General features: G+C 40.8%; 2 protein-coding genes and 1 long non-coding RNA gene across 5 annotated transcripts in view; all 3 read left to right on the forward strand.

Annotated features, from left to right (window-relative positions):
* Nucleotides 1-1,161: 1,161 nt before the first annotated feature.
* On the forward strand, nucleotides 1,162-8,682 carry LOC143893261 (uncharacterized). 3 transcript variants are annotated; one of them, XR_013255753.1, is made up of 7 exons: nucleotides 1,162-1,411; nucleotides 2,186-2,232; nucleotides 2,414-2,454; nucleotides 2,878-2,909; nucleotides 5,009-5,132; nucleotides 5,646-6,179; nucleotides 6,326-8,682. It is a non-coding gene; the product is annotated as an uncharacterized LOC143893261 (long non-coding RNA). The 3 variants fall into 3 exon arrangements; XR_013255752.1 differs by having other exon boundaries at nucleotides 1,165-1,411; nucleotides 5,670-6,179; XR_013255751.1 differs by lacking the exon at nucleotides 5,009-5,132 and having other exon boundaries at nucleotides 1,188-1,411; nucleotides 5,670-6,179; nucleotides 6,326-8,681.
* A 5,014-nt stretch (nucleotides 8,683-13,696) lies between these two features.
* LOC143893260 (ejaculatory bulb-specific protein 3-like) lies at nucleotides 13,697-19,950 on the forward strand. Its single transcript, XM_077398456.1, has 4 exons — nucleotides 13,697-13,854; nucleotides 16,761-16,938; nucleotides 18,747-18,841; nucleotides 19,653-19,950. The coding sequence occupies exons 1-4, from the start codon at nucleotides 13,849-13,851 to the stop codon at nucleotides 19,752-19,754; spliced, it is 381 nt and encodes a 126-aa protein (XP_077254582.1). The 5' UTR covers nucleotides 13,697-13,848; the 3' UTR covers nucleotides 19,755-19,950.
* A 3,872-nt stretch (nucleotides 19,951-23,822) lies between these two features.
* LOC143893254 (uncharacterized) overlaps nucleotides 23,823-25,333 on the forward strand; it is a 126,248-nt gene continuing 124,737 nt past the window's right edge. Inside the window, exon 1 of the mRNA XM_077398438.1 lies at nucleotides 23,823-24,725. The gene's annotated coding sequence lies outside the window, so the exon portion shown is untranslated. The remainder of the gene's footprint in view (nucleotides 24,726-25,333) is intronic.

Consider the following 25,333-nt stretch of genomic DNA (forward strand, 5'->3'; position numbering starts at 1 on the left):
GTTGACGCAGTTTCTGACGTAACGAGCAACGAGCGTAGAAAAAATTGGTCATTGGTCGCGTTCAGCAGACCAAACCAAGCCGCTCAGTAGCAATCGAACGTGATTGGCTTTTACTTTTAGAACCAACCAATCAAGGCAGAGTGTTGATAAGACGAACTCAACAGTTGTGTCGAACGCGCCCATTTGGTGGCCGACAATATGGCGCGCTCGGTGTTTCTATCTGTTTCTATCGCGTACGAAATAATTGATGGATCAGTATATGCGACTGCTTAACTATTTAATTCATATATATATGCACACATATGCGGATAAAATTCACGTTTTTAGTCAAATAGCGTTAAATTAACGTTCTTAAGGTAGTCGTCTCGTCAGGGCATGTATTAGATAAAGTTTTCGATTTCGGATTTTATATCAAATTATATGATCCGCTTTGCAGTCGATTTTTTCTGTGGCTCCTTACCGACTATATTTACTCTAGAAAATCGATCTCGAAAATCACAACGTTTGCATTACTTCATACAGACGGCCAGAAAAAAAGGCTCTATCACGGTTTCAATCACATATTTTCGCATTTTTCGATTAGACGAAGTGAGAAAGAACATTGCTTTTTGTACATTAGATTTCGAAGAATCCGATGCAACCGTATAAAATATATAGTTTACCGGAGATTCGCTGCTAATTTTTTAGTTTATTTTAGTGAAAACGCGGTAATCGAGCAGACATTTTTTGGTCGAGGTGAGGTTGGGAAGACTCAGGAAGACTTGGCAATAACGCCGCTGGCTAATCACTGTAGTTGCAGGGTATGGGGCTCGTCTTTCTTTAGCCGACGTGGATAGTGATTGACACCCCTGTCATGCGTTTTGAAACTCTTTCTCAATTGTTAAAATTCAATCAAAAAGTATTTTTCTCGCACTTGTAACCTTTCTCGACGACCCGCATGATCAGCTGATCAAAACGGATCGAGTCAAATGAAAAAAATCACATAATTTGGAAAAAAGTAACATACTTTGTCACGTATGAAATTTTACACCATACGTCATAAAATTATTTTTCCCTTAGCAAAAATTGCCTGAAATATATTTCTGAACGTAAAAACCTACAAACAGTCACACGTGACTAGCACGTAGCGCGACGCCTACCTTAATCGATACCGTTTGAAAATACGCGCTTGGAATTAATTTCATCTCGTGTCGATTGCGGCGCAGCGTCGGGATCGAAGACGAGTGCTGCATTCCTTCTACGTATGATATAGTTGGGGACGTTTTTCCCCGCCATCTTGAAAAATCCTTTCTCTTGTTGGTGTTCGTTGCGTGTTGCGTGTGGTCTGTGGTCGGCGCCGTCCAGCTCCAGCGCCGTCGGTGTGGTGTGGTCGTCTTTTTTTGTTGGAGCTTGGAGCATGCTGGAGCACGTGGTATATACTTTAGTCTTTATTATCCGACTTCTTTTTTAACAGTCCACTGTATCAGAATATATATTTTACAATCGTAATGTACTCCGAATTATCAAACGCCTTTGCAGCACAGTATTATTTGCAAATGATCGTCTTTTAATACGGTCGATGCATACGGCGCATAACCTATTATCTATGCAGGAATACGTAATGTGCTATATAACCCAAAGGCAGGGTTGAAGGCGCACTAACGCTCTTAACCTAAAAGGAGCAAACAAAAAAAAAAAAAAGGAATACGTAAGTATCACTCACTTGCTGCAGCAACAACTCGAAAAATTAAGTTTTTCAGAAAATGAGTATAGATATTTTGAATCGTAAAAATTTTGCTATATTATTTTTTAGTGCAATTTAGGTTTAACGTTAAGTTGATTATAGAGGAATAAAAAGCGTCGTTAGCTCGCTTCATTCAAAAATCCAAAGATCTGTTCTTCGTTTTGCAAATAACTGAAAAATGACAATTTGTGAGTCATATCGTTATTGCAGCAAAATGAGCGATATGTAATCGTAATAGAGAAATGTTATAGACGTGCTTGTCGCAGGAAATTCATATTTGCGTTTGATTGAGAAGGAATTTTGTTTTATTACATGAACGTCAAAAATGATGATGGGTAATCATCGAGATCTATGAACAACATGATTTATAGTATTTACTATATTGATCTTTATTTAAATCAGCCTGAAATTTCAGCAGAAAATAGCAATCTTAACTAATACAGTTTTTTTTTCATTACTTAGGTTGCCTGCAAATCTCGAATGAAAGGGTATCTTGAAATTAAACGAAGGTATTTGTATTTCTTTACATTATCTTATATTTTGAACTTTGTCTTAAATGATGTTTCTATAATCACCAAGATCTATGAATGCTATGATATGCAATTTGCTACTTCTGATTTCGTTAAGTTTAGCAGAATATGTGTGATCAACATTACTCAATGACTAATACACCGAATGTATATTTTTAAGGTTTGCAAAATCCCTGGGATCCGTAATGGCAACGATTGCAGGTAATTTTTATTTAACCACAAATTTAATTTTTTCAGTTATTTATCTGATAATATCTGAAAATGATGATAATTATCTACTAAAATCTATGAGTACTATAATTTGTATAGTATTTGTTAATTGATCACTTATATTCATTGGAAATTTATATAGAAATGTAGCAATCTTACTCGAAAATGATATTTTATTATTAGATTGTTTGCAAATCCTTCGTCTTACTCGAAGCAGGATTTTAAAATTATGATGTAGATGGTCTTTTAAATTATTTTACTTATTATTAAAAAGTTGAATAAAATGATATTAAAATAATCGTCAAGATCTCTCCGAGTGCCATAATTACGCGTATATCTATTAATATTGAGAATAAAATTATTTCACGAGAATTGCTGTTCTTTTATTTCAGAAGAAAATATTTTCTGTTTCAGATCGTTGATTTTCTGGTGTCCTTATTGAACAGGTTTTTATATTATATTTATAAAATTATATATTGGTTGCAAAATTGAATTGTAAATATTTGTCAATAAAATACTAAAAATAAATAATAATAATATACAGTTATGTGCAAAATAATAGCACCTTCTGAAAAAAATGAAGAACATTCTAAATTTTAACAAAGTTCTATTTTTTCATTGTTATCTTTTTGTAATAATGAGATGTTATGTTTCTATATATATATATATATATATATATATTAATTGATGTATATTTAATAAATAAAATAAAGTAATTTTCAGTTAATTACTTTTAAATTTGGAATTTTCTTTATTTTTTCAGCCGGTGCTATTATTTTGCACATAACTGTATAATTAATGTTTAAGTTTCCAAGGAAAAAACTTAATAAAGTCCCAATTTAATACTTTAAAGAAGGAATGCAATTGCGAAATCTCAAGGATCAGATCTTTATATTCTTTTTACTCATTACCATCATTATATAGAGCGTACAATTTGATATATCTTTTATTTCTCATTATAAGATTTTGCAGGCGTCAATATAAAATTGGAAATAAAATTTATAACAGTATAATTAGGAAATTTTCATTCAAGACTCGCGCGTAAATGCATTAGCGCGAGGATCTCGTGTTCAACCTCTTTTCCTTAGACACGCAGAAATCATTTTATATAAAAAATTATATTAAAAATTTAATGTAGATATATATTTAGTTTAATAAAATTACTCGATTAGAGTTACAAGGATTTTTTCGTCCCGTTCTTCGTTACTCTTAATTCGCGAAATTAAACGCCGTTTGTGCTGTTTGAGAAAACGCATCGGTGCGGAAAAGGCGCGCTAATACGTATTTACGAGTAATGAAAGGACGAAACGCGCGCTTTCGCCGAACTGATTATCCTGCGGCGAGAGAGGACCAAAAAGGACTCTCTCGCGCGCGCTCGCAACGTGCGCGAGCTGTTTTCGTTTCGCGTCGGCCCTTTCGCTCTCCCGCCGAAGGGAGAAATCGTAACGCTTTAGGATTGCGGTTCGCCTCGTTTGCGAAGCTGTACGTTGCTAACTGCACCGCTAACGAGAGTCGGGCGGGAATTGCAATAGCCACGCGTCGCACTACTATGACGTCTTCTCGCCGTTCGACCGAATAAAGCCATGAGCACTCGACTATGTAGGGCTTATTAATTTAACTTGTCGCGTTGCGAAGTGCCTCGGCGAGGTCGCAACTGCTGAGGAAACTGCACCGATCGATCGCTCGTAAACGTCTATTAGCATGTAAACGCGATTCGTGAGCGGTGAGCGGTAACTGCTGACTATGCGCTCGGGAATGTTTAAATCTCTCTATATATCGATGTGGCATTTATTTCATATTTATCGTCGGGTGTGCGAGTATTGATACTCGATATTGTGCCCAAGGCTAATAATCAGAGGCATCCCTTTGCGAGCAATAGCAAATTAATAACAGTGTGACGTAACAGCGTGAATAATTAATAACGTTTTGCAAATAAAAGGATAACGTGATAATTCAAAAATTCTTTTGCCGAACTGAGAAGGAGAAACGTGACGAAAATGCAGGGAAATAAAAGCTTTCCAATCGAAGTAAGGCGCGATGGAATCCCTTCGGCAAGTGCAACAGGGATTTAAATACGCGGCGCACAGAACAAATGGGCCTCTTCGGGATTTTCATCCGGCCTTTGCCTGATGGAAATATGTGAAAGAGAAAAGGAAAGCTCGAGGCGATATCCTTTGCGGCTTCTTCAGCTTCTTCTTTAGGATCTCGAGATTCGATAAGATATATAGGAATAAAACAAGAAGTGGGATATAACGTTACGCGATACACGATAGAATTATATTGTACGCATAAAGCAGCTGCTATATATCATAAGATGGTTAGTAAAATAATTAAATATGAGATCTATCGTAAAATTGTTGTGAGAAACGGTCTGGATACGTTCAGACATTTTTGCGATAAATTTTACTTTATTATCATGAAAATGCTGCTCTTTATATACATTTTTGAATCGGTCCATCTATTTTTATGTTTTACTAGAACAGTACAAAGCTAAGAGATCCAGATAAAACGGAGATCAGAGATAATTATTCTTTTCTTTTTGCAGTAAATGGAACTGATTAAATTGAAGGGAAAATTTTTTGCTCCTAAGATTACTTAACAACCAGTAGGTATCTATAATCAAAAGATCAAGAATTTTAAATTTTTATTAGCAAATTAAAAACAAAAAGGTAACTAATATAATTATAATATAATCAGAATTTCAATGTAGAAGCAAATGCTAAAATACTTCAATTAAATGTTTAAATGCTTGAATATTTAAATTAATATTACACTGTTAATTAATATTACTAATGCCACTATTAATTCTTCGATATACATAACTGTCAAAATATGCGTTGCTGACGAAGCGAACGAAACGAGAGAATCAATCGGCAAAGCGACAACAATTAAATGTACAATTTCGAAAAGAGCACATCTCTGAAAATTAAAATTTTCCAGGAATGAGAGAAAATTGATTTAATTTTAAACTATTGTACCCAGTGTGATACAAAACTTTACAATTTGCATTTTAGGGTCAAATCACAATAGAATATGAAAGAAAAATATTTTAAAGGTATTATCATATACCATTAGAGTACATATTAGTGAAAAAACGTATAAGTCAAGAAATGTGCCCTTTTCGAAATTGCACATTCAATTAATTTCGATGTCAAGTATCGACTTTACATGTCTTTTTAAAGAAAGGGATACTCTGTGTCTCGCAGAAAAAGGGTCATAAAGTCTCCTCAGGGAATTATGAGAGGTGATATATATCATTATGGAATTCTACGGAGAATGGAAAATGCTGTTCTGCGCGTACTCCCTGTTCCGAAATTACAACGATTTCCGGCAACTGAGCAACTCAGCATTCGCGACGGTGGACCAGAATTCCGTGGAAATTATGACAATTAGCGCAATTAAAATTGGTTCATGACTAATTTGGATTTGCGCTACACCTACCGTGTAGCGGCCACGCTACAAACACACGCGATACAAGGCATCTACAAACAATGTGTAAATTAATATATCTTTTATCAGAGTATTGTGCGTTTGTGCGCTCGCGCTTTTGTAAGAGAACAAACTGATGTGATTCGCCAGGGCATTATGAAAGTATTTACAAATAGAGCGAGATCGTATCTGAAACAATCGAAGCTTCGCATTTGAAATTTGAAACAAATGGATGGTATATTATATACCAACTCAGTTAATAAAGAGAATTATTGAAGTACGACAAGGTTTGTATTAGTTTGTAACTTTCTTCATTATTTCCGTTAAATTCAGCCCTGAAGCTATGTACAAAAAGATAGATATTTGCGTACATAAAATATATTCTTTTTCAATAATCTTCCTTCTCGCGTATAATTCTGATGAATTCTTTCAGATTTTATATATAAAGAATTGAGAAATATACATAGGAAGGAGGGGATTATTGATCTCCTCCCCCCCGAGGTTAATGCAAAGGTTAATAATGTCCGAATGCAATATTGCCTATGAACTGAAGACTCCACAAAAATGATCATCTCCGGAGGGAAAGAGAAAAAGAATCAAACAAGGGCGAAGAAACCGGTAGGAGCGAAGAGGGGAGAGGGGTGTCGTTCTTCTTGTTGGCGAAAAAAGGAGGGGTCGGACTCATGAATAATGCGGGAGGTGAAAGCCGGCTGAAACAATTGCCGGGCGTCGTCCTATTCCAGAAATTACATCGTCAGATTTTCCGCGAAATTAAAACGTTATACCGGGTGCCCGAGCTATCGCGCGCTCCCCGCGTCAGTCGCAGATTTCTCAGCGAATTTCTACTTCACGGTCTCGCAATTTTTAACGTTAAATGCCTCCGCGTGAGCGCGGAGTGAATCGTGTAACGGTAGATAAGGAACACAACTTCTCTCTATACTCTCTCTTTGTCTACTCGCGGAGCTTTGGAGCTTAATTCATCGAATCTCTTTTATTTTTAATTAAACCAGTTCAAACGTGTGGTATATACTTTGGTGTTAAAATAAATCACATTCTTCTAGGTATTTTTTGAAATTTCTTCTCGCGTCTCTTATTCCAATTATACAAATTATTCCGTCAACCGGATTGCGCGCGCGCGGACGATTTTCCTCACGTTTTAAAAATTCCAGGATTTCTTCTTTCTTTTTTTTTCCCCTCTAACAGCTAACTAACGAGAATATCTGAGACACGGTGTATATTTCGTTCTCTTCTACGGCCACTCGTCTTCCCGTCTTCTCCCCTCGCGGCTCTTTTCTACTTACGACGATACGTCAGCTCGTCGTGAGGAAAAAAAATCGCCGATTATGCGATCTGACTGACGGCGATACGCCGGCGAGGACACTTTTCCTCAGGATTTAGTAGCTCGTTCTTGCCGAGAACGAAATTGCGAGGCTGGCTCGCGTCAGGCGGCCGCCGAGCAATTTCTAGGATAATGCTGGCCCGGTTATTAAATGTCCTTATGGTCGCGCCCATATGCACGCTTCCCGGGGAAAACGCGTTTTCAGGAATCGAAAGATTCGCGTGTCGGACTAAAAGGATAAAAGTTTAAGCGCGGCGGAAGTTGTAATTAGGTACTACGGTCGTCAGAAAGAAGGAACGAGAAATACGAAGACGATATTTTTTAATTTATAAATATTAAATCTTTTTTTTTTTTTTTAAGATTTTTGTCCTCTGGGACATTTTCCTGTATTTTTGGACGCTGCAGCGTTCTATCTTTAGATTGCTGGTTTTCATCCGCACTTTTCTCTAATATCGATGCTTTCCATATCCGGCTTTTGCAAAAGGAAGGCGATATTCAGAATGTACTTTCTCTATATACGCTATATACGTTTCGCCAGCGGCTCTCGAGTAAATCCCTGTTTCAGACTGCGCGACCCTTGCCCGCAGCCTCAATGGTGTTGATTGCTTATCTGAATATGCATAATCGCGACGATAATGGCAGCTCTCGGGCCGAACGGCCGGCCGTGCGCCGTGCATACGTAACGAGAATGCGATTCCCTTATGTGTGTCTGCATATGGACGATCGCCGACAATAAAGCGATCATCGCCGCTTATAGCGGGAATTCGACTCGTGATCCTTCTGGATAGCGGATATCAAATATTTGTGAAATCTCCTCGCGTTTTCCACCTCGAGCCCGGATTAAATGTGGAAGCGTGTGTGCGTTCGCCTTTGCCCCGAAATTAAATATTCAAGTTTCGCAAAATGTATTCGCATCAAAATTCTCGTTTCATTTATATCTATTTGCCGGTTCTTTCTTTCACAATTTTTACGCTTTAAATTCCCATTTTTCTTCCTATACGAGTCGCAGGGAGAAGCTTTTTCATCCAATCTCGCATATGTTTTATGCATTATGCGATAACATTTATGTCGCTCGATGATAAAAATTGCGGTTTTATTGCTGGATTTTATGATTGACCATTGGCACGTGTTCCTGAATATACAGTGTCTTTTTTCTTGGATTTATTCAATATGTTTATTTGATAAAATATACCTACTTGACATCAGACTTTGTATTTATATGCGCGAGATATGAAAGAGAGACTGACGTGAGCGGTATAGAAATGTTACGAACGCGCTTTGCGTGTGGCCTCTTTTTTCCTCGTAATCCTCTACGCGATCACAAAAATTGCGTAATATGTTTGCGAAGATGACCAATAGCGTAAAAGTGAAATTTTTTGCGCGCATCTCTCCTTCTCTTTTGTCATCGGTAGACATTGGATTTTTTATATGTTGGTGATGTTTTTATATGTTTATATATTGGTGGAAAAGAGCAATTAATAACGATTATGTTATTTATAATATCCAACATATTTATACCTAACATATATGTTGCAGTATATATATATGAGAGAAAATATGTAGGATATTATATAAATAACATAATTTTAGTTATTAATTGCTCTTTTCCATCAATCTGTATATAAAAAAATCCGATGTCTAGTCATCGGGAAATTGCAATTTTAGCGTTATTATTATAATCATTAACGGATTATATAGCACGAAAGCTGTGTTAATGCCTCGCCATTTAGAAAATTTGATTCTTGGATGGTCCAAAGATAGACCAGGAAATGACGAAATTTTAGGATAATTGTATGCTTCTCCCCTCTCTCTCTCTCTCTCTCTCTCTACATGTGGTAAGCCAATTTGCACTAGACATTCAGTGTGCCAAATATTAGCTGTGCTTACCTTTGTCTCCGCAAGACAGCATGCATCATGTATGCGTGAATGCGCGTCCATTTCGTGCTAAAGTCTCCTCGGGATATACGAGAGCAGATTCTCTGTCCGCGTGTAAATTTATATCGGACAAAAGGGAGTGGAAAAGAAAGAAAGAGAAAAAGAAGTAAAAGAGAATACACGAGATCCAATTTTTCAAGTGGTAGCGAAGTTACGCGTGACGAGAAATCTTCGTATCTTGGATTTCATAATTGTATATATTTAGAGATTGAAGTCGTAAAAATTTTAAGGTTCCGTTGTAAAAGTGTAAAATTTCAAGTAAAAAATTGTATATTTTATTTAGATTCATAATTATGCATTCTTAGAGACGCTAGTAAGGCCCCGGATTAAAGTTTCGTCGAAGCTCATCTCAAGCCATGAATAATGACGGTAACTTCGCGCTAAAACTCCGCTTACCTAAATATTAATTTCAATATATTTCTTATTCAAGGAGCTATTGAAATTTCAATCGCGTTAAAGGGATGGTGCTTTTTTCTTCGCTGTTTACAGCGTTGAAAGAGGGCAAAGAGGAGGGAAGATGCGCAACGCCGGAAATACTCTGGATGTCGTTCGCGGAGGAAAAAGTACGCGCATCCCGGTGTGGTTTTTTGCGGCGTCTGGACATAATAAAATAACGGGCACAGGGGCGCATAATGAATTGAATTTCTGTAGGAATGACCCGAGGCGCGCGCGTCGCGGAAGGGTGTATTTGGACAGAAATATATACATACATGTATACACCATCCCCTCGTGCGCGAAGTTATATATAATAAATTCAAAGCGAACGAGGACACAGTGGCGGGCGCGCGCGGTCGCGGCTCTCGGGTTACGTCTGGATATTTCGCATGGAATATTCCGCACGCGGATTCAACCCCCCCCCCCCACGGTTTGTGCTAAAAGTGTCTAAAAGCCGGCCGGTAAAGTACGGAGGCCGGCCAGGTGATTCCAAGTTCGCGCGAGAATACATATGAAACGCGCGGAATTCCCCTAATTTTACGGGACTTTTCTCAAGTTTTTCTCAAAAGACGGCACCTCGTCATTGCAGGCATACTTATCGCAATTTTGTTTGCCATATCCATTCTGTTCCAAAGTGCATTGTCTGCATATGGTGTTATCCTTTAATTTCACTTCTACATTTCGCGCTACTACATTTTGATATACAGCGTTCATCGTGTAACTTTGATATTTCCCTGCCGTATCGATCTCATTTACGTAATAATTATTGACTCCGTCAGTTTTTAATTTCGAAAGAGGAAGCTCCGACGAGAGAGCAATCAGCTACAACTTTATCGTCTCTTTAATATTATATTTTATTATATTAAATTTATTTCTTTTTGGCAAATTTTTATTTCATACTAATTTCATTTTGGTTATATTAAAAATTAGTTTTGCTATAGTTAGCAAACTATGATGTTTGTTCATTATTTCTTTTATTTACTTTTTTCTGTATGTATAGAAAATATGCTATATACATTCGGAGTGTGTGTTTGCTTTGTGTTGTAATGTCGTTTTTGCTCAGCGTTGATGAGAATCGACGTTTTTAACGTCGTCATTTATCATGCTAAAAGCGCGATAAATATCTCGCGACTAAGAGAATGCGAAATACGCATATACATTCATTCTCCGAAGTAGGTAAGTATTTATTTTCGCGCGTTATTGCTTCGCACGTATACAATAACTAATAAGCCACTTTTATTCATCTCGTCAAACAGACAGCGTGCTTATGGCTGTCGCTATAAGAAATCGCGATGTTGAAGTGACCTTTAGATCCAGCCGATAGCGGTGCGGAAAACGCGTTTCGTACAGATACTTTTTGATATGATAATGTCGAAGAAGGATAAAGTTCAGTTTCGTAGGAAATATTAACATAAGTTTTGATACGCCAGGTGAAAAAGCGGAATCATTCGTCATCTTGATCCCCGCCAATGAATAACAAACTGTCAAAAATACCTTGGGCAATTTAACCGGTTTTTCGAATGAATTTGTATAGTTATATTCATTTTAAATTGATGAGTTTACGTGTTAAGCGGAAACGTTAACGATATCGAGCATTCGATCAGCGGTTAAATTTATCTTTAGTATTTAAGAAATGTATTTTTTTTTCACTTATACACGATCGATATCGGGATAAAATAAGTAACTCGATTGTTTTTCTTTTCGCGAAAGAGTCGACAAAATTGGCGAATCGCATCCCACGCAATCTCTTTGCGAATATATTGCGGGCGGCGTATTATTTACACCACACATTATTCCTGCGATCTCATAAAATATTGATGTAAACACTGTAAATCTACAATAAATTATAAATTAATTTTATACATACATATCGGCGTAATATATCGTATAATGCTAATGATATAATACCGGCATAATAGCGGTATTACCGTAAGATATCGGCGCGTTTAAAATTCACATTTCAGCGACCTACTTATATTGAAAGGTACCGATGATGATGAAAATGATAGTTTTGATTGCCGTTTTCAATTCCTCCTATAATAATTTTCCACTTTTTTAACGGTTATATCCCATCTTCGTATATGTGCAACCATTGATTTCCACATTTGTTCCGCGGATGTTCCGGATATGTGTGTATTAATTTGAATAACGCTATCGGATGAATTAATAATAAACAATTAGGTTAATTAGATCTCCAGATTGCCAGGAAATGCGGATTGTTAATATAACAATTTGCTTGTGTTATAATTATTAGTTACATTGTTATAGGTATAATGGTATAATATAGGTATTTGTCGGGTAAAATAAAAATTAAATTGAGACACTCTCGCGCGCGGCTTTTACAACTGCAGTATCGCGCCTATGGGAAGCCGCTTGCGTTTTAAAAATAAAAAGAAAATAATAGGATTAAAAGCTGGCCAGCGTTTCGACAGTTGCGCGCATTGTAATTGCGCTCCGCGCTGATGCGGCATTGCAAGTTTTATAGAGTATTTTTTTTTTGCGGACGGGGCGGGCATCTCCAGCACGATTGTTCTTTGCGAATAACGCGATTTAGGGCACGATCGCCCGTTGTGAAGCGCTGCTAGTCATTCTCGATGCTGCAATTTATTAATGATGTTAATTCTAGGCGGAACAAAGGAAATATCTCGCTGGCGGCTATCGATATTGCGTTTGTAAAATATGGATTACGCGGGAGATGTCCGTAACAGGTGCACACGCGGCCGGCCTCTCTCGATTTAATAATACAATATTCCATGTCCTATTGTATGCACGATCGGATAAATTTATTACGAGTCATAAAATCCTAAGCGACAAACAGGGCACGCGCATAGCTGAAAGCTCAATATAAATTATATAACGTATAGTAAAAGTTGCGAATTGTTTTTTTTTTTTTTTAACTGGCTTCACGGCCAATTGTTGCCCGATCGATGGCCACTTTTACAATAAGTAAAATAATATAAAAATTTTACATGCAATTTTTCATTATTAATGATACAAATACAAATTTTCATTAAGCTGGAAAAACTGCCCTCGGGAGGCGCAATATATAGGAGTTCTAACATACAAACGCAAACGCGATATCTCGATTTAATAAAAATACGTTTCATAAAGCTGTATTAAATTAATTTTGTTATTATTATTATTATTATTATTACTATTATTATAGTTGTTTGTTGCTCAATTTTGTTACGTAATTCCTACGTGCAGACTTTCGGCGAAATATTCCGCAATCTCGGGTTGCATTCTGCCGTTAATTGTTTCGGACGGCAACACGCACCTTCGGAGAGAACGCATCATTGGTCCGTCACGCAAACCTTATTGCAGTTTGCGCAACGCTCGGCGCTAATCCGCGTGGGATTCGTGATTTTTCTCGCGCGCTGTTTTCGCGCGGCCACCGAAACGGAAGCAATAATTCGCTCGCGGCCAGCGACGGAGTTAACGAGGTACGAGCATACCGCCCGTTAACTTAACGCCGGCCAAATATTATTTTTGCAATTCCCGCTGAATCCCGCTAACGAGCGCGCGTTCGTGCAAAAGCGCTGACGCTCTGCCCCCCTTCTCTCTCTCTCTCTCTCTCTCTCTCTCTCTCTCTCTCTCTCTCTCTCTCTCTCTCTCCTCTCTCTCTCTCTCTCTCTCTCTCTCTCTCTCTCTCTCTCTCTCTCTCTCTCTCTCTCTCTCTCTCTCTCTCCCTGTTCTCTAATGTTGCACGCAAAATTCTCTCAATGACTGCGACATTCACACAGTTTTGTGATTCTTTTAGACGGTAACTGTCTCGGGGATTGAGAAACCCGAGGGGGGAATTCTCCAGGAACGGCCGGAATTACCATAGCAAGGGAATTAGGGAAATAATTTTTTCCGGCGCGTGTCCGCGGCCAGGGGGTCAGGAACTTTCACGAGAAAATATACGAAATGGAATTAAAGTGAAGCATTCGTGGAAAGTTTGGGACAAGTTTGAAATCATATAATTACGGAAATTCCGGCGCGTATATCTAGCGATATTTGTACGACGGAGTTGATTTACCAAAGGCGCGAGGAGAATATTTAAGATTTGCATACCTATGACGCACGTTTCTTTTCCTTTCGTCCTCCTCGCGGAGAGTCGCGTCGAAAGGTTTGAGGAGGGAGAAGAGAAGAGAGGGCCGCGTAAAGGCCGATTCGACGAATTCGGGGTCCAGTTAAACGGGGGCCGGCTATAAAACAGCTGACCGACGCCGTCGCCGACATCAGTAGTATAACTCTGCTCGAACATGAAGGTAAGCGGTAACTTTCTCCTCTGCTCATTTTTCGTTTCCTTCGTTTTTTCGGTTGCTTATCTTTTTACGTTCCCTCTCGTATCATCCTTGGAAACCCTCCGACCCTCCATTAGCCGTCGTTTTTTCGCGACAACAATCTCCTTTTTCATCTCCCTTCGTGTTTTTTTTATCGTTTGATTATCCTGTTGTCTCGGAAGGTAACTTAATGTGTTGTTAATTTATGAGTGTAATTTTATTACCTCGGCTTTTTGCGAAAATGACGATAACGATGTGTAATATGGACCGGGTAGTTTGGCCTTTCTCTCGCTCTCTTTTAAACAGTGACAATTTGAATAATCCGGTATCCATTTAAATAATCCTGTAATTATCTTGTATCTGTCCAGTGATATTATATCTTTTCCCGATGCCACCTGTCTCTCTTAATTACAGACATTTGGAATTTAAAATAATACATATCCCCGTTCTCTTATTACAATTCTTGATTTCTAAACTTTTTAAATATTTTACTTTTTTTTTCTCTCCACCACGTGGGAATCGCATAGACGTTATAATTGCTGCCTTTTATTCAACGAAAATCCGATCCTGAGAGACCGAAAGTGAATAATGCAGTGCAAGTTCTTCGGTGCATCGAGGCTGTTTCACGTCGTTAACGACCTCGGAGACCGTTTAAGGGTCTCCTACGGTGATTCAATGTCTGTCTTCTCCGTACATCCTCGCAAAAATTCACGTTAATCCGCTGCTAAACGTGCGCGGATTTTTTTGTGGCCGCGCCGACGCGCCAGCGTGCTCTCTTAAATCGCGGGCGACTCTCGGGTCGAGACGAGGTAGAATTTCTTTACGAGAGTGAAAGGCGTCGGGAAATGCTGCCCGTGGTAATGGTGACGATTGCGTAACGTTTACGGAGGCATGCAAGTTGTTGCTGAATAATTATTATTTTCCTTCCCACGTTATCATCCTAGAACGACATTGTCTGTATTCCGCTCTTGCCCAACAAAACGTTTTAATTTCGATTTAACGAGAGCGCTGCCGAGCGATTAATTTACCGACTCCAGGTATACGTAATCGTGGAGCTTTAAATTTATTTGAATTGAAAAATTATTGTAGCGTTAGTTTTTTATTCGATTTGTCAAGAAATTTGTTAATGAACGCGCCATACAATCGGCCGTCTTATATTCATATATATATTAAATACCACCACGTGTTCTCTTCACTGAAAGAGCTAAATATCTCTAGGCGAGCCCGCAGGATAACATCATTTCGGTCGCCGCCCTTTGCGCGCTTTACCCTTCGCCAAAGTATAGTGGGTATCGCATGTACATCGCGTAGATATCTTCCTCCGCGTCAGAGAAAGTGAGAGAGAGACAGAGAGAGAGGTCCATTCTATATATACTAATTAACATCTTAACTATCTCTCCGGCATTAATCCGTTATGTAATAGCGTAACCATCTGGCCGAGGTCTTCAGGGAAGGGTGCAGAGAGAGAGTCCCCTTGCTTTTGAGTTTGAACCAGCTTGTTGAAAGTGTTGCGGTTTGCATTTTCGACGAATTAAACTACAAATTTAAAAAAAAAAGACCAAGTTCAAGAATATTAAGTCCCTGATGTTGACTTATATAAAAATTACTTGACAACTTTTTATACCAACTTTACAAGATTGAGTATCACATACATAAGATAAAAAGAAATTTTTCTATTCTTTGAATAGACCAGAATAAATTTTAAATTCTTAATTTTTTTAGATCGATTGAATCTATTTTAATTTACGAGTTGAAAATTCATTTCAACTACCGCCAAGAACCGTGAATTGAATAACACAGCCGCTAAACTGGTATCTCGAAATTTGAGCGGTCAATGTCACTTTATGACTTGAAGCTAAAAGAACAAGTGTATATACATATACGAGAGTGCGCGATGTGCTTTTTCGTTTTTCACAGCGTGACATTGATCGTTCGATTTTCTTTTCGTGCAACATTCGCGTATGAATCTAGATTATTCTAAGATAACAACCTAGATAACAACATGAAATGTGTATCGTAATCTGTCGACGACTAATTTAAATAAGTACAAACTTACGCTAATGAAATTTCCGAAAATCAATTGCCTCCAAGACGAAAAGAGACGAATGAATATTCCGAGATTCGCTACTTATTTCGCCGTATCGCGCAGAAACTATGTTTTGACGTTCCGCGCGCGACGCGGATTCCGAGGAACGCGACAGAAGTGTCTCTTAACGCTCCACGTAATCGCGTTTGGAGAAATCGTTTGACACATTCCGTATAATTGAATTGCCACTGGCCGTCCGCTCTGTTTTTAGTTTTTACCTACTAATGAGGCGTGCAACGTGCATGCACGCGCGCGGACTCGGTTCGCTGCTCCCGTTTTCCGTAAGCCTGATGTAGGGGTCCCGCCGCTATTTCTATTTTCGATGGGTCCAGAGGAATTTCCATAGCGCGCGCACACGGAGCGCGGTACATAACGCGTACGTAAAAGGTATACGCACCCGCTCGTTGATATTCACATCACGCCCGCATGCGATTCTGCGTTTCGGCAGCTCGGTGATTATGAACGCAAGCCGGCTCGGCCGCGGCGGTAAACATTTAGTCACATATATGCACACGCGACATTTAGCCCGGCGAGCCGGGGCCATTCCGAAGGCCATTCTGACACTTTGTTCACAGTCGCGGCCGACGTATTTATGACCGTAGAATCGCGGTGTCTTCCGGGTTAATTAGCCCCCCCTTTCCCAGATCCCCGTGGGATCCCAAAAAGGCGGTGTTTCGTACCTCATTCAGTCTCTAATACTCTTATGAGAGCGTAAACACGTCCATATATCGGGATACACTCTGTCTAGGTTTCCGGATGTATAACTCTTTCGTATCTCTAAGGAATTTTCTAATGCCCTATCTAGGTCCTGGCACTGTTCCTCCTCGCGGTAGCGGTAGCTCTGGCAGAGGAAAAGGTATACACGACGAAGTATGACAATATCGACCTCGACACGATTTTGGCGAGCGACCGTTTGCTCAGAAACTATGTAAACTGCTTGCTGGAAAAGGGAAACTGCACGCCTGACGGCAAGGAGCTTAAAGGTGAGCTTTTTTTCCCCCCGAGATTTTACTAATTATTACTATCATAATTTCGTTGTCTCGTTCGTTCTGGATCCGAACGTTAACTCTAGGCCACGCTTATTTTCGAGTCATCCTTAATTCGCCACACTCCAGTCCGTGAGACCGCTCGACTTTGTCGCGTTATTTTCATTCTAATCGGTATTTTTACGCTTGTAATGTAGGAATTGGAAATACATAGTCTGAATAAGATATGTTTATGATAACATCAGGTCAAGAAAATGATTTGAATTTAAACTGAACGTATTACAAGGAAACTAGAAAATTTTATTATTATGTGAAACCTACGCTGAAAAAAAGTTATTATTTGCAAGAAAACAAATTTCTTTGATTTTAGTTTCTCTAATTCAAAGAGGTATTAGGTATGATTCGAGAAAATATTTTAAAACTCAGAAAAATGTTTTCTTAAATCTACCCGATACTTCTTTGAATTTAAGGAAACTAAATTCCAAGAAATCTATTTTCTTGCAAACAACAAATTTTTTTTTTCAGTGTAGAAAACCGAAAAATGTTTAGCGGTCTACTCGACTGGAATTTGGCGAGCTAGGGTTAAAATCGGGGTGCTTCAATAAAATATAATTCTCGTAATGCGATGCAACAACAAAGGCAGAAATAAAAAAAGAAGTACATCCGAACGAGCGTCTGGAATAAAACGTGTCTGATGTCCATGCATTTGGCGCGATAACGCGGCTCGATGAAATGAGACGGTAATGACGGTCTTTCACACGCTTTCTAATGCGCCGGAGGATCATCCTTGGCACTAATGGCCACCGCGTCCCGTCTCGTGTCTCATCTCGTCGAACGATGCGCGATCCGAGGTCGTTTCGTTAACGATGTTACATATGTACGAAGCGCGCGCGCGCGCGTACATACGTGTCGCTTCAGTTCAAGATATGAATAATACGCTACAGAAGCTGCGGCCGAGGAGATTTCGGCAAAAAGTATACCTCGGTCGCGAGACATTTTGCGCGTACGTTCGCGGTTTAGCGTCGCGAACAACGGACGCGTCGGTTCTTTTAGCGTTTGAGAACTTTGCCTCGCGCAAAAATATCCCCGCACGGAGTCGAGAACTGTGCGCACACGTGGGACTATAGAGACCAATTTATTTGCTCGGCGTATATTCCCGCGGATTACACATTTCCCGCGAATTATATTAATTATACTTGTCGCGACGGCGCGGCGGCGGCGCGATTTATTTCTCTACGTTAGAATCACGTTTTATCGTCTCGCTTCTTTTCCCAATTTCTTTTTAGCCTCGGCGCGCTACCCCGTCGCGAGATAAAACGTATACGATGGACGGTAATACGTTACCGAGGATATATAGTCTTGTCTCAGAAAATTCACGAGAGATATGCGGGGGTGTACGGGGAGTCAGCTGACCGGAGCAGCTGGCGCATAAATGACGCGGGGGTGGCGGCAAAAAGAGCCCCGGGACAAATCCGGCGGGACATCGAGTATTCGAGAAATAACACGCACGCGTCATTATGAACTCCTATATAGCGAGAAGAACTCCGTAGCGAGAAATGGTTTTATGGCATGGCCTGTCCGCTAATATTTATCGACGTAAAAAGAAAGGAATTTATTTTCGATATCGCGGGAGAGAAAAAAGATGAAAGGGAAGCGACTCTGATATATTTTTTTTTTTTTGAAGAATATCTTTACCGCGCGCAATTTTATAAGCCGCTTCCAACGGAGCTCTCGACTTCGCGCAGAGCGAAGTCACGTCCCTGAGCTGAATTCGCTCTTGTAAATTTTCTTTCTCTTCATTTCAGAAACCCTTCCGGACGCACTGTCGACCGAGTGCAGTAAATGCACCGAGAAGCAAAAGAAGGGCACCGAGAAGGTCGTCCGGTATCTAGTCAACAAGGTACGCGCTCGCTCGCTCGCTCGCGCCAACGCGCACGCTTTGCCCGTCACTTTTCACCGGGCTAATTAAACGCGAGGTCTGCTTAATGAGTTGATGCCCGGTGGGAGTGGGGAACGCTCGTGGGACACGTCGAGGCGGTTTAAATGCCGCGGAACTAGTTTGACTTTCACACGCAGAGACGGGTTAACCCTCTCTCGCCGCCGAGTGGCAGCGGCTGATGCCCCGCTGTGGCAGGGGGTGTCCCCGTGATTCGTTTGCGAACCACGCCCGGGAAAACTTTCGCATCCGTAGCCAAATAATTTAACGGCGTTGTGCGAACCTCCCTTCGATCCGAGCCCTTCCTTCGAGAACTGATTTCACCCCCGAGTGGGCAGTCATTCCGATCGTTTTAAGGGGATCGTCTCAAGGCATTTTCGTCTTGAATCCATTTCACAGCGATTCTTGAAACGTTAAGGATATTTTTTACGCAGGGCTTTTACAATGTATATAAGAGATTGTCTTTGAAATTGTTGATTTTATCGTATTTTTACAATTGCGTATTATTGCGCAAGTATTGACCGAATCACACGGTGACGCTTTTATAGTAATGATACAGCTTTATCTCAGTGCGTTATTTCTCGATGCAAAGTGTTTTAAAATGATAAAAGAAGAAAAACCTTTCGGGGTAAAAAACCTTTATGCCCGGGCTTTATTATATATTTACATGGATGTAACTAACGACACATCTTCGATAAAAATGTAATCCTGTTACGCGTACTTGTTACGGAAGGTAGAAGGGCGATTGCTTATTCGATCTTTCACTTTATTTCAGAAACCGGAAACTTGGGAGCAACTTAAGAAGAAGTACGATCCCAGTGGCCAATACACTACCAAGTATGTAGACGAAGCACACAAGCAGGGAATAAATGTGTGAATAATTTAGATTCTCATCTCGCCGAGTAGAACGTCGAGAAATCTGTCCTCTCTTCTTCCCACACGGCACTCGAATTAAATAAATCTGTTGGTGCAACGTCACGTATACGATCCCTTTTCAACAAAAGATTCAGAAGCTACGAAGAAAAGTATATTGCCAGATGTTAGTAAATAATAAACGACAAGTGTAAAAGGAAGTTGTCGCGATTGAATTATTGACAAATTACTATTATCAATCTAATTGTCGTCATCGATCACTTACACCACCGACAATTTCCATCTTCCCCCGACTTCTCCTGATCCTTCCCCTGTCTTTGCCTTGATGGGCGAACTACGTTTGTACACCAGTCACGGGCGGCAATAATATATTTCTTGGTGCCGCGGCTCTTCTCCCGAAAGCAGTTCGACACTTCGGGAAGAGATAAATCTAGGCACAATGCCGAGAAAAGTTCCCCCGGCCGAAGTTTGAGGTCCGAACGTCGCCCTCGAGACCGCCCCGCTTAATTTCCTGACGCTGTCCAATAGGAAATATATGTGCGCATACATATACGGAGAGCCTTTGCCACTCTCTCCGCAGCCCCGCCGGAAACCGATGCGACGGCGATTTTGTATTTCCATCGTCCTGGATCGAGGCCGAGGGGCGAGGCGAGGCGAGACGTCCCGTTCTTCCCGCTCGAGAAGCTCGTCTCTCTCTTTCTCTCTCCCACCTCTGGAACAAGAACGTCGGGACGATAATCGATATCGTTCAGTCAGGTAACGACTGGGAGTAAACTTCTTGGAGTTATCAAAGTTGCATAGGGACTAACGAGAGCGGCTTCGCGTGACACGCGTCCGACCGTAGATCGAGTTTTATTCATTTCGAAAAACGCCCCGACGAGCGAGATTTAAATAAAACGATCAAGGACACTTTCGTCCCATTTATTTTCGTCTTCGACGCGATAACTACCGTCCCGTCTCGCGCGTTATTAAATTAAAGAAGTTAACGGTTCACCGAGATGGGGCCGACAAGTACACACATGCATATAACTATAGTTACCCCCTTTCGTCGCGTTTCCTTCGCCACACCCTCCTGTTTCCTCTCACCCCGGACAACGAACTTTGCCGCCGACGACGCGCGCGTTAAATATGTAAATGAATTACGAGATTAGTGTATAGTCAACTTAAGCAGTCGATTTAAATGCACCGCGACGGACCGAAGGGAGGCAACGGCGCGGCGGTGTGACGAAGGCAAGAGGAGGGGAGGGGGAGGAGTGGGTGGTCGAGGGTGACTCGAGCGATTGGGATTGATGCGCAAATCAAGGGGGCGAAAATTCGCGAGAGCGCAGCTTGGAGCGCAAAAGGGGTGAATTTGCGGCGACGCGGTGGTGTGGCGATTCGAGAAAACCGAAAATTCAATCTCCGCGTGCGCCGCCACTCGACAAGAATTCTCTCGCTCCTTTAGACACCCTCTCTTCCACGTCGATTGGATTGAAATCCGAATGTCGTCGACTCGCTGGGGCGCGCACTCCGTATAGGAAACGATGATTTCGGGGACTTCAACAGGTTGGGAATTCCGCACGCATCCTTTGAGGCATCTGTGTCGACAGTGCTACAGCTGATTGCTCTCCCGTTCCCTCTCCCTTTCTTTATTCTCGTTGGAAAAGGAAATTACAATCGCCGAATCGTGATTTGTGTCGATGATGTATATCTGCCGATCGAACTGATGAGACACCTTCAAACCGAATAAAAGTAACTTTTACTTCGTCAGTGAATAATTAACGTAATTAACAGCGAAGACTTTTTATTCGACCTAACTGGCTATCGTTATAATTATCGCGATAGTACGACCGTTGGTTTTGGTCAATTAATCGCCAAGACTGGGTGGACCCTGGCTGGGGTAATATTTTTTCGCAATAAAAAAATTTAAACTATTGAATTTAGAAATTACATCAACTGACCAAAACCTATGGTCGAAATTAATAATGTCTCGAGGATGATCTGAAAATGTGCTGTGTGAATCCGACAAACCAAGTTGGCTCACAATTTTTCAATGTTCATATCGGTAAAGACGTTATATATTGCCAGTTACGGTCGATTTAAATTACTTTAATTGTTATTCTATTCACTGGCAAAATAAATTTATCATTCTGTTAATCGCCAAGACGTTTCTACCGTGGGTTTGGTCTTTCTAAATTGATGTTTCAATTGATGTTGTAATTTTGATGTTTGTTATATACGCATATATAAAGAACACTGCGTCACGCATGCGGGATGTGTCAGACTTACAGGGTCTTCGTAAAAAAATGCAACACTTTTTAATTACTGCACTTATGCTACTGCATCACGTACGTACGTACATTGATGATTTTGGTGTTGCACAATTCCTGACAGCTGTTTAAAAACATATTCAATATGAGTAATCAACAGAGAGTAATCTTTTTTAAATCTTTAATCGGGGTATCTCGAACATACTCTCTCTCCCTGTTCACCGGATTTAAATCTTTGTGATTTTCATCTATTGAAATATCCGAAAAGGATCGTCTATATACCAAAATAATTTTCGCACAATCGAGAATTTGAAAACCAACATTCGAACCCCGTTGTAGAGGAGATTTCTACCGCAGCTCTCGAAGAAGTGGCGAGCAATTTCCGTGGACGTTCGGATATAACAGTGGTTAATGGATCTCGTATATATTGAAGATGTTTTTATATAGCATCAAACTCTCAGGCTGTCAGGAATAACGCCAAAATCGTCAATGTATGCAATGCAATGGCATAAATACTGTCATTCAAAAGCGTCACGTCTTTCTGTGAAGATCCTGTATTTTATACGAACAACAGCCAAAAATACTTGCGGCAAAAAAATGACGATGGAGGTGCTATCAAGACAGCGATTTTAAGCATAAAATTCTTATGAATTAAACTCGTAGAATACCGATAACGGAAAAATATCGCGCCTCGCTGTCTGTTAACGTCAATCGATTTGAACCATTCTAATGTGAAAATATGGGCATTTGACGAATTCGCTGAGATCGCGTTACGTTATTTAAATCGCAAAAATCAGTCGTTGCCTCTATTTCAGTTGAATTTTATTATTTTACTCGCTACCTATTTTTCTCTTTCTTTTCCTTTTTCTCGCGCTGTCACGGAGAGAATTTTTTGTTATATTTTACCCTTAAATTCACTACAAACTTGGGACAACTTATTGGCAACCAAGGAATTTTTAAAATATACAAAAGACATTTTACAAACAACGTGATAAAAATTACCAAGCGGATTGGTAAATTTTGAAAATTCATTGAAATTCCCTAGATATATTTTTAGTAAAATTAATCAAACATATTTTATATATTTTAATGTAATAAAATTCTTGGTGGTACATATGCGTTGTCCCACAACTACCATGATTTCAGGGTAAATTTCAAGAGAAAATTCTCTCCGTGTGTAAGTTGCTCGTTACAGCCGTTTTTCGATAAAATGTAAATGCTGTACTCGTCTCGGGCGTATTTTGCGGCTGGCGACAGTTACGTAACACGAATTTCTGAATATTGAGAAATTTCCCGCGACGCCGGGGGGGGGACAAGAGAAGCGGCATGCGGCAGTTAAGCGTAAACAAGGTCAGACAGCAACCTTGTTTACGCTCGATAGGCATTCGTCGCGCGGCGCCGGCGGCGGACGCTCCCCCGGAATATTCCACACGCACCCGCGCGCCGGAAGGGTCGAAAATATTTTTGCGAATATCACGCGGACATTTCGAGATCGCGTGAAATAACTCGGTGAAAGACGCCAAAGCTGAGAGCGTCGCCGGCCGAGAAAAACAAGCAGGTCCGAGGTCGCCGAATTTAATCGAGACCCGCAATGCCTTCGCGTTCGACGATGTGCGTGCGTGCCTCGTTTTTTTAATTCGCTCGTCTAACGCGAAGAGAATCGAGCGGACAGCGAGAATGTTTCCGGGCCATCGGAATGCCCATGCCCGTGCCGTAGGGCACGTTGCGAAATTTTGAAATCGCGCCACCGCGCGGCGCGGCGCGAGCCGAGCGCGCCCGAGGAATGGCGGAGCTAACCGAAGACGCGTTCGAAACGGAACGCGTCGGTGGTGCGTGGTGCGTCGAGTGCGTAGTCGCGCGGTATCGCCGGTATCTCGGAGTCTCGGAGCTCCTCGCGGGGTTTTCCGCCTGTGACAATAATCGTCATTGTCGCCGAACTGTGCGCGACTCCGAGACCGCGTTTTCCGCCGTGAGGATTCGGTCGAGACGGATCGAGTGCCCGAGTGTCGGAACTTCGATACGGTGCGAGCGGATTCGACACGAGCTCGAGGGGAAGAGCGAACTCGATCCCGGAATTAAGACGCGTCGGAGCGGCTCGCTCGTCGAACGGTGTGCGTCCTAGCTGTAGTTTCCCCGGGCCAAATCAATCGGGAATCTTCGATCCGAGACTATTTTCGAGTTTGTGCAGCGAGAAGACGGGGGGGACTTGAGCGTACGCGAATGTTGTCGTAAAACGTCTTGGGATCCTATAGGTTGGAGTCGTCGCCGCGCCGCGCCGCGCCGGCCGGCGACCGGCGTCGCGGCGGGGGAAGGTGAGGGGCGAGGACGCGATCCGTGCGATCGAGATATACGCTGCACTTCACACCGTACGTGCGTATACAATATGGCGTACAACTCTCGTGTCTTTTCACCTGTGCGACGTAAGTGTAAGTGAATTGGTCAGACTATTTTGTGTGTGACCCGAGACGAGATTTTGAAAATATATTTTGCGGGGTGTCGAAGATTTCAATTCTATAAAACTTTTCAAATGCGAATAACATATCGCGAAGTGCGTATTGGGTCTCGTGCCGCTTGACGCGTGTGCGAGACATAGACGTTCGGTGATTTTCGTGGACCCCTGGAGGATCTGGGCGAACCTGGAACAACCTGGAGGCGAGACCTGATGATGAAGCGAAAACGCGGCGCGGCGCAGCGCGGGTCGCAGCGGAACGCCCGCAGCAGATTAGGTAAGTAGGCGCGCAAATATTTTTCCACGTTTTTTTTTTTTTTTTTTTTACAAATAATACAAACATAAAAAATATACTAGGTTTCCGCTGGAATTTACATGACTTGTTTGGTAACATTTTGTTTCTGATAAAACCCCTGATGCGTATGACGATTTGCATAGAAATAAAATGATATAAAAACGTCGTGATTTTTTGCGCAAGGTTTGACAAGTCCCTTGCGAGCTGCGTGGGAATAAACAATTTTTTGTACGAAATTACGCGAATGCTGAACAACGTGCACCTTTAACATCGACGATATTTTCTTGGGTATATATACGCGTCCAAACTTGCGATAGCTAGATAATTTGCAATTTTTAATATTTTAACGGCGCAACTTAATTTGTTGTTGATAGTTTCATGGATTAAAAGAGAAAGGAAAGTGAATATAGTATAGAAAGAATTTTTTATAAGACCTGCATCAGATATTATTTTTGTGGAGAAAATTTTTCCAGTTTTAATTTTCCATTTTGTCGAACTTACAAATGTCTTTGTTTTTCAATATTAATTGACATGGAAATAAATTGTGTTGATTCTATTCTATTAATTAGGATTAATTGTACTAAAATAAC

Source organism: Temnothorax americanus, unplaced genomic scaffold (genome assembly GCF_048541705.1).
Source record: "Temnothorax americanus isolate GAGA-0224 unplaced genomic scaffold, ASM4854170v1 Scaffold12, whole genome shotgun sequence".
In the NCBI taxonomy this organism is placed as follows: Eukaryota; Metazoa; Arthropoda; class Insecta; order Hymenoptera; family Formicidae; genus Temnothorax; species Temnothorax americanus.

Bases quoted from the DNA above. Each gene is read 5' to 3' on its own strand.
- LOC143893260 (XM_077398456.1), top strand. The intron at 16,939-18,746 runs GTGAGCTTTTTT...TCTTCATTTCAG, and splicing joins TGACGGCAAGGAGCTTAAAG to AAACCCTTCCGGACGCACTG. The intron at 18,842-19,652 runs GTACGCGCTCGC...ACTTTATTTCAG, and splicing joins TCCGGTATCTAGTCAACAAG to AAACCGGAAACTTGGGAGCA.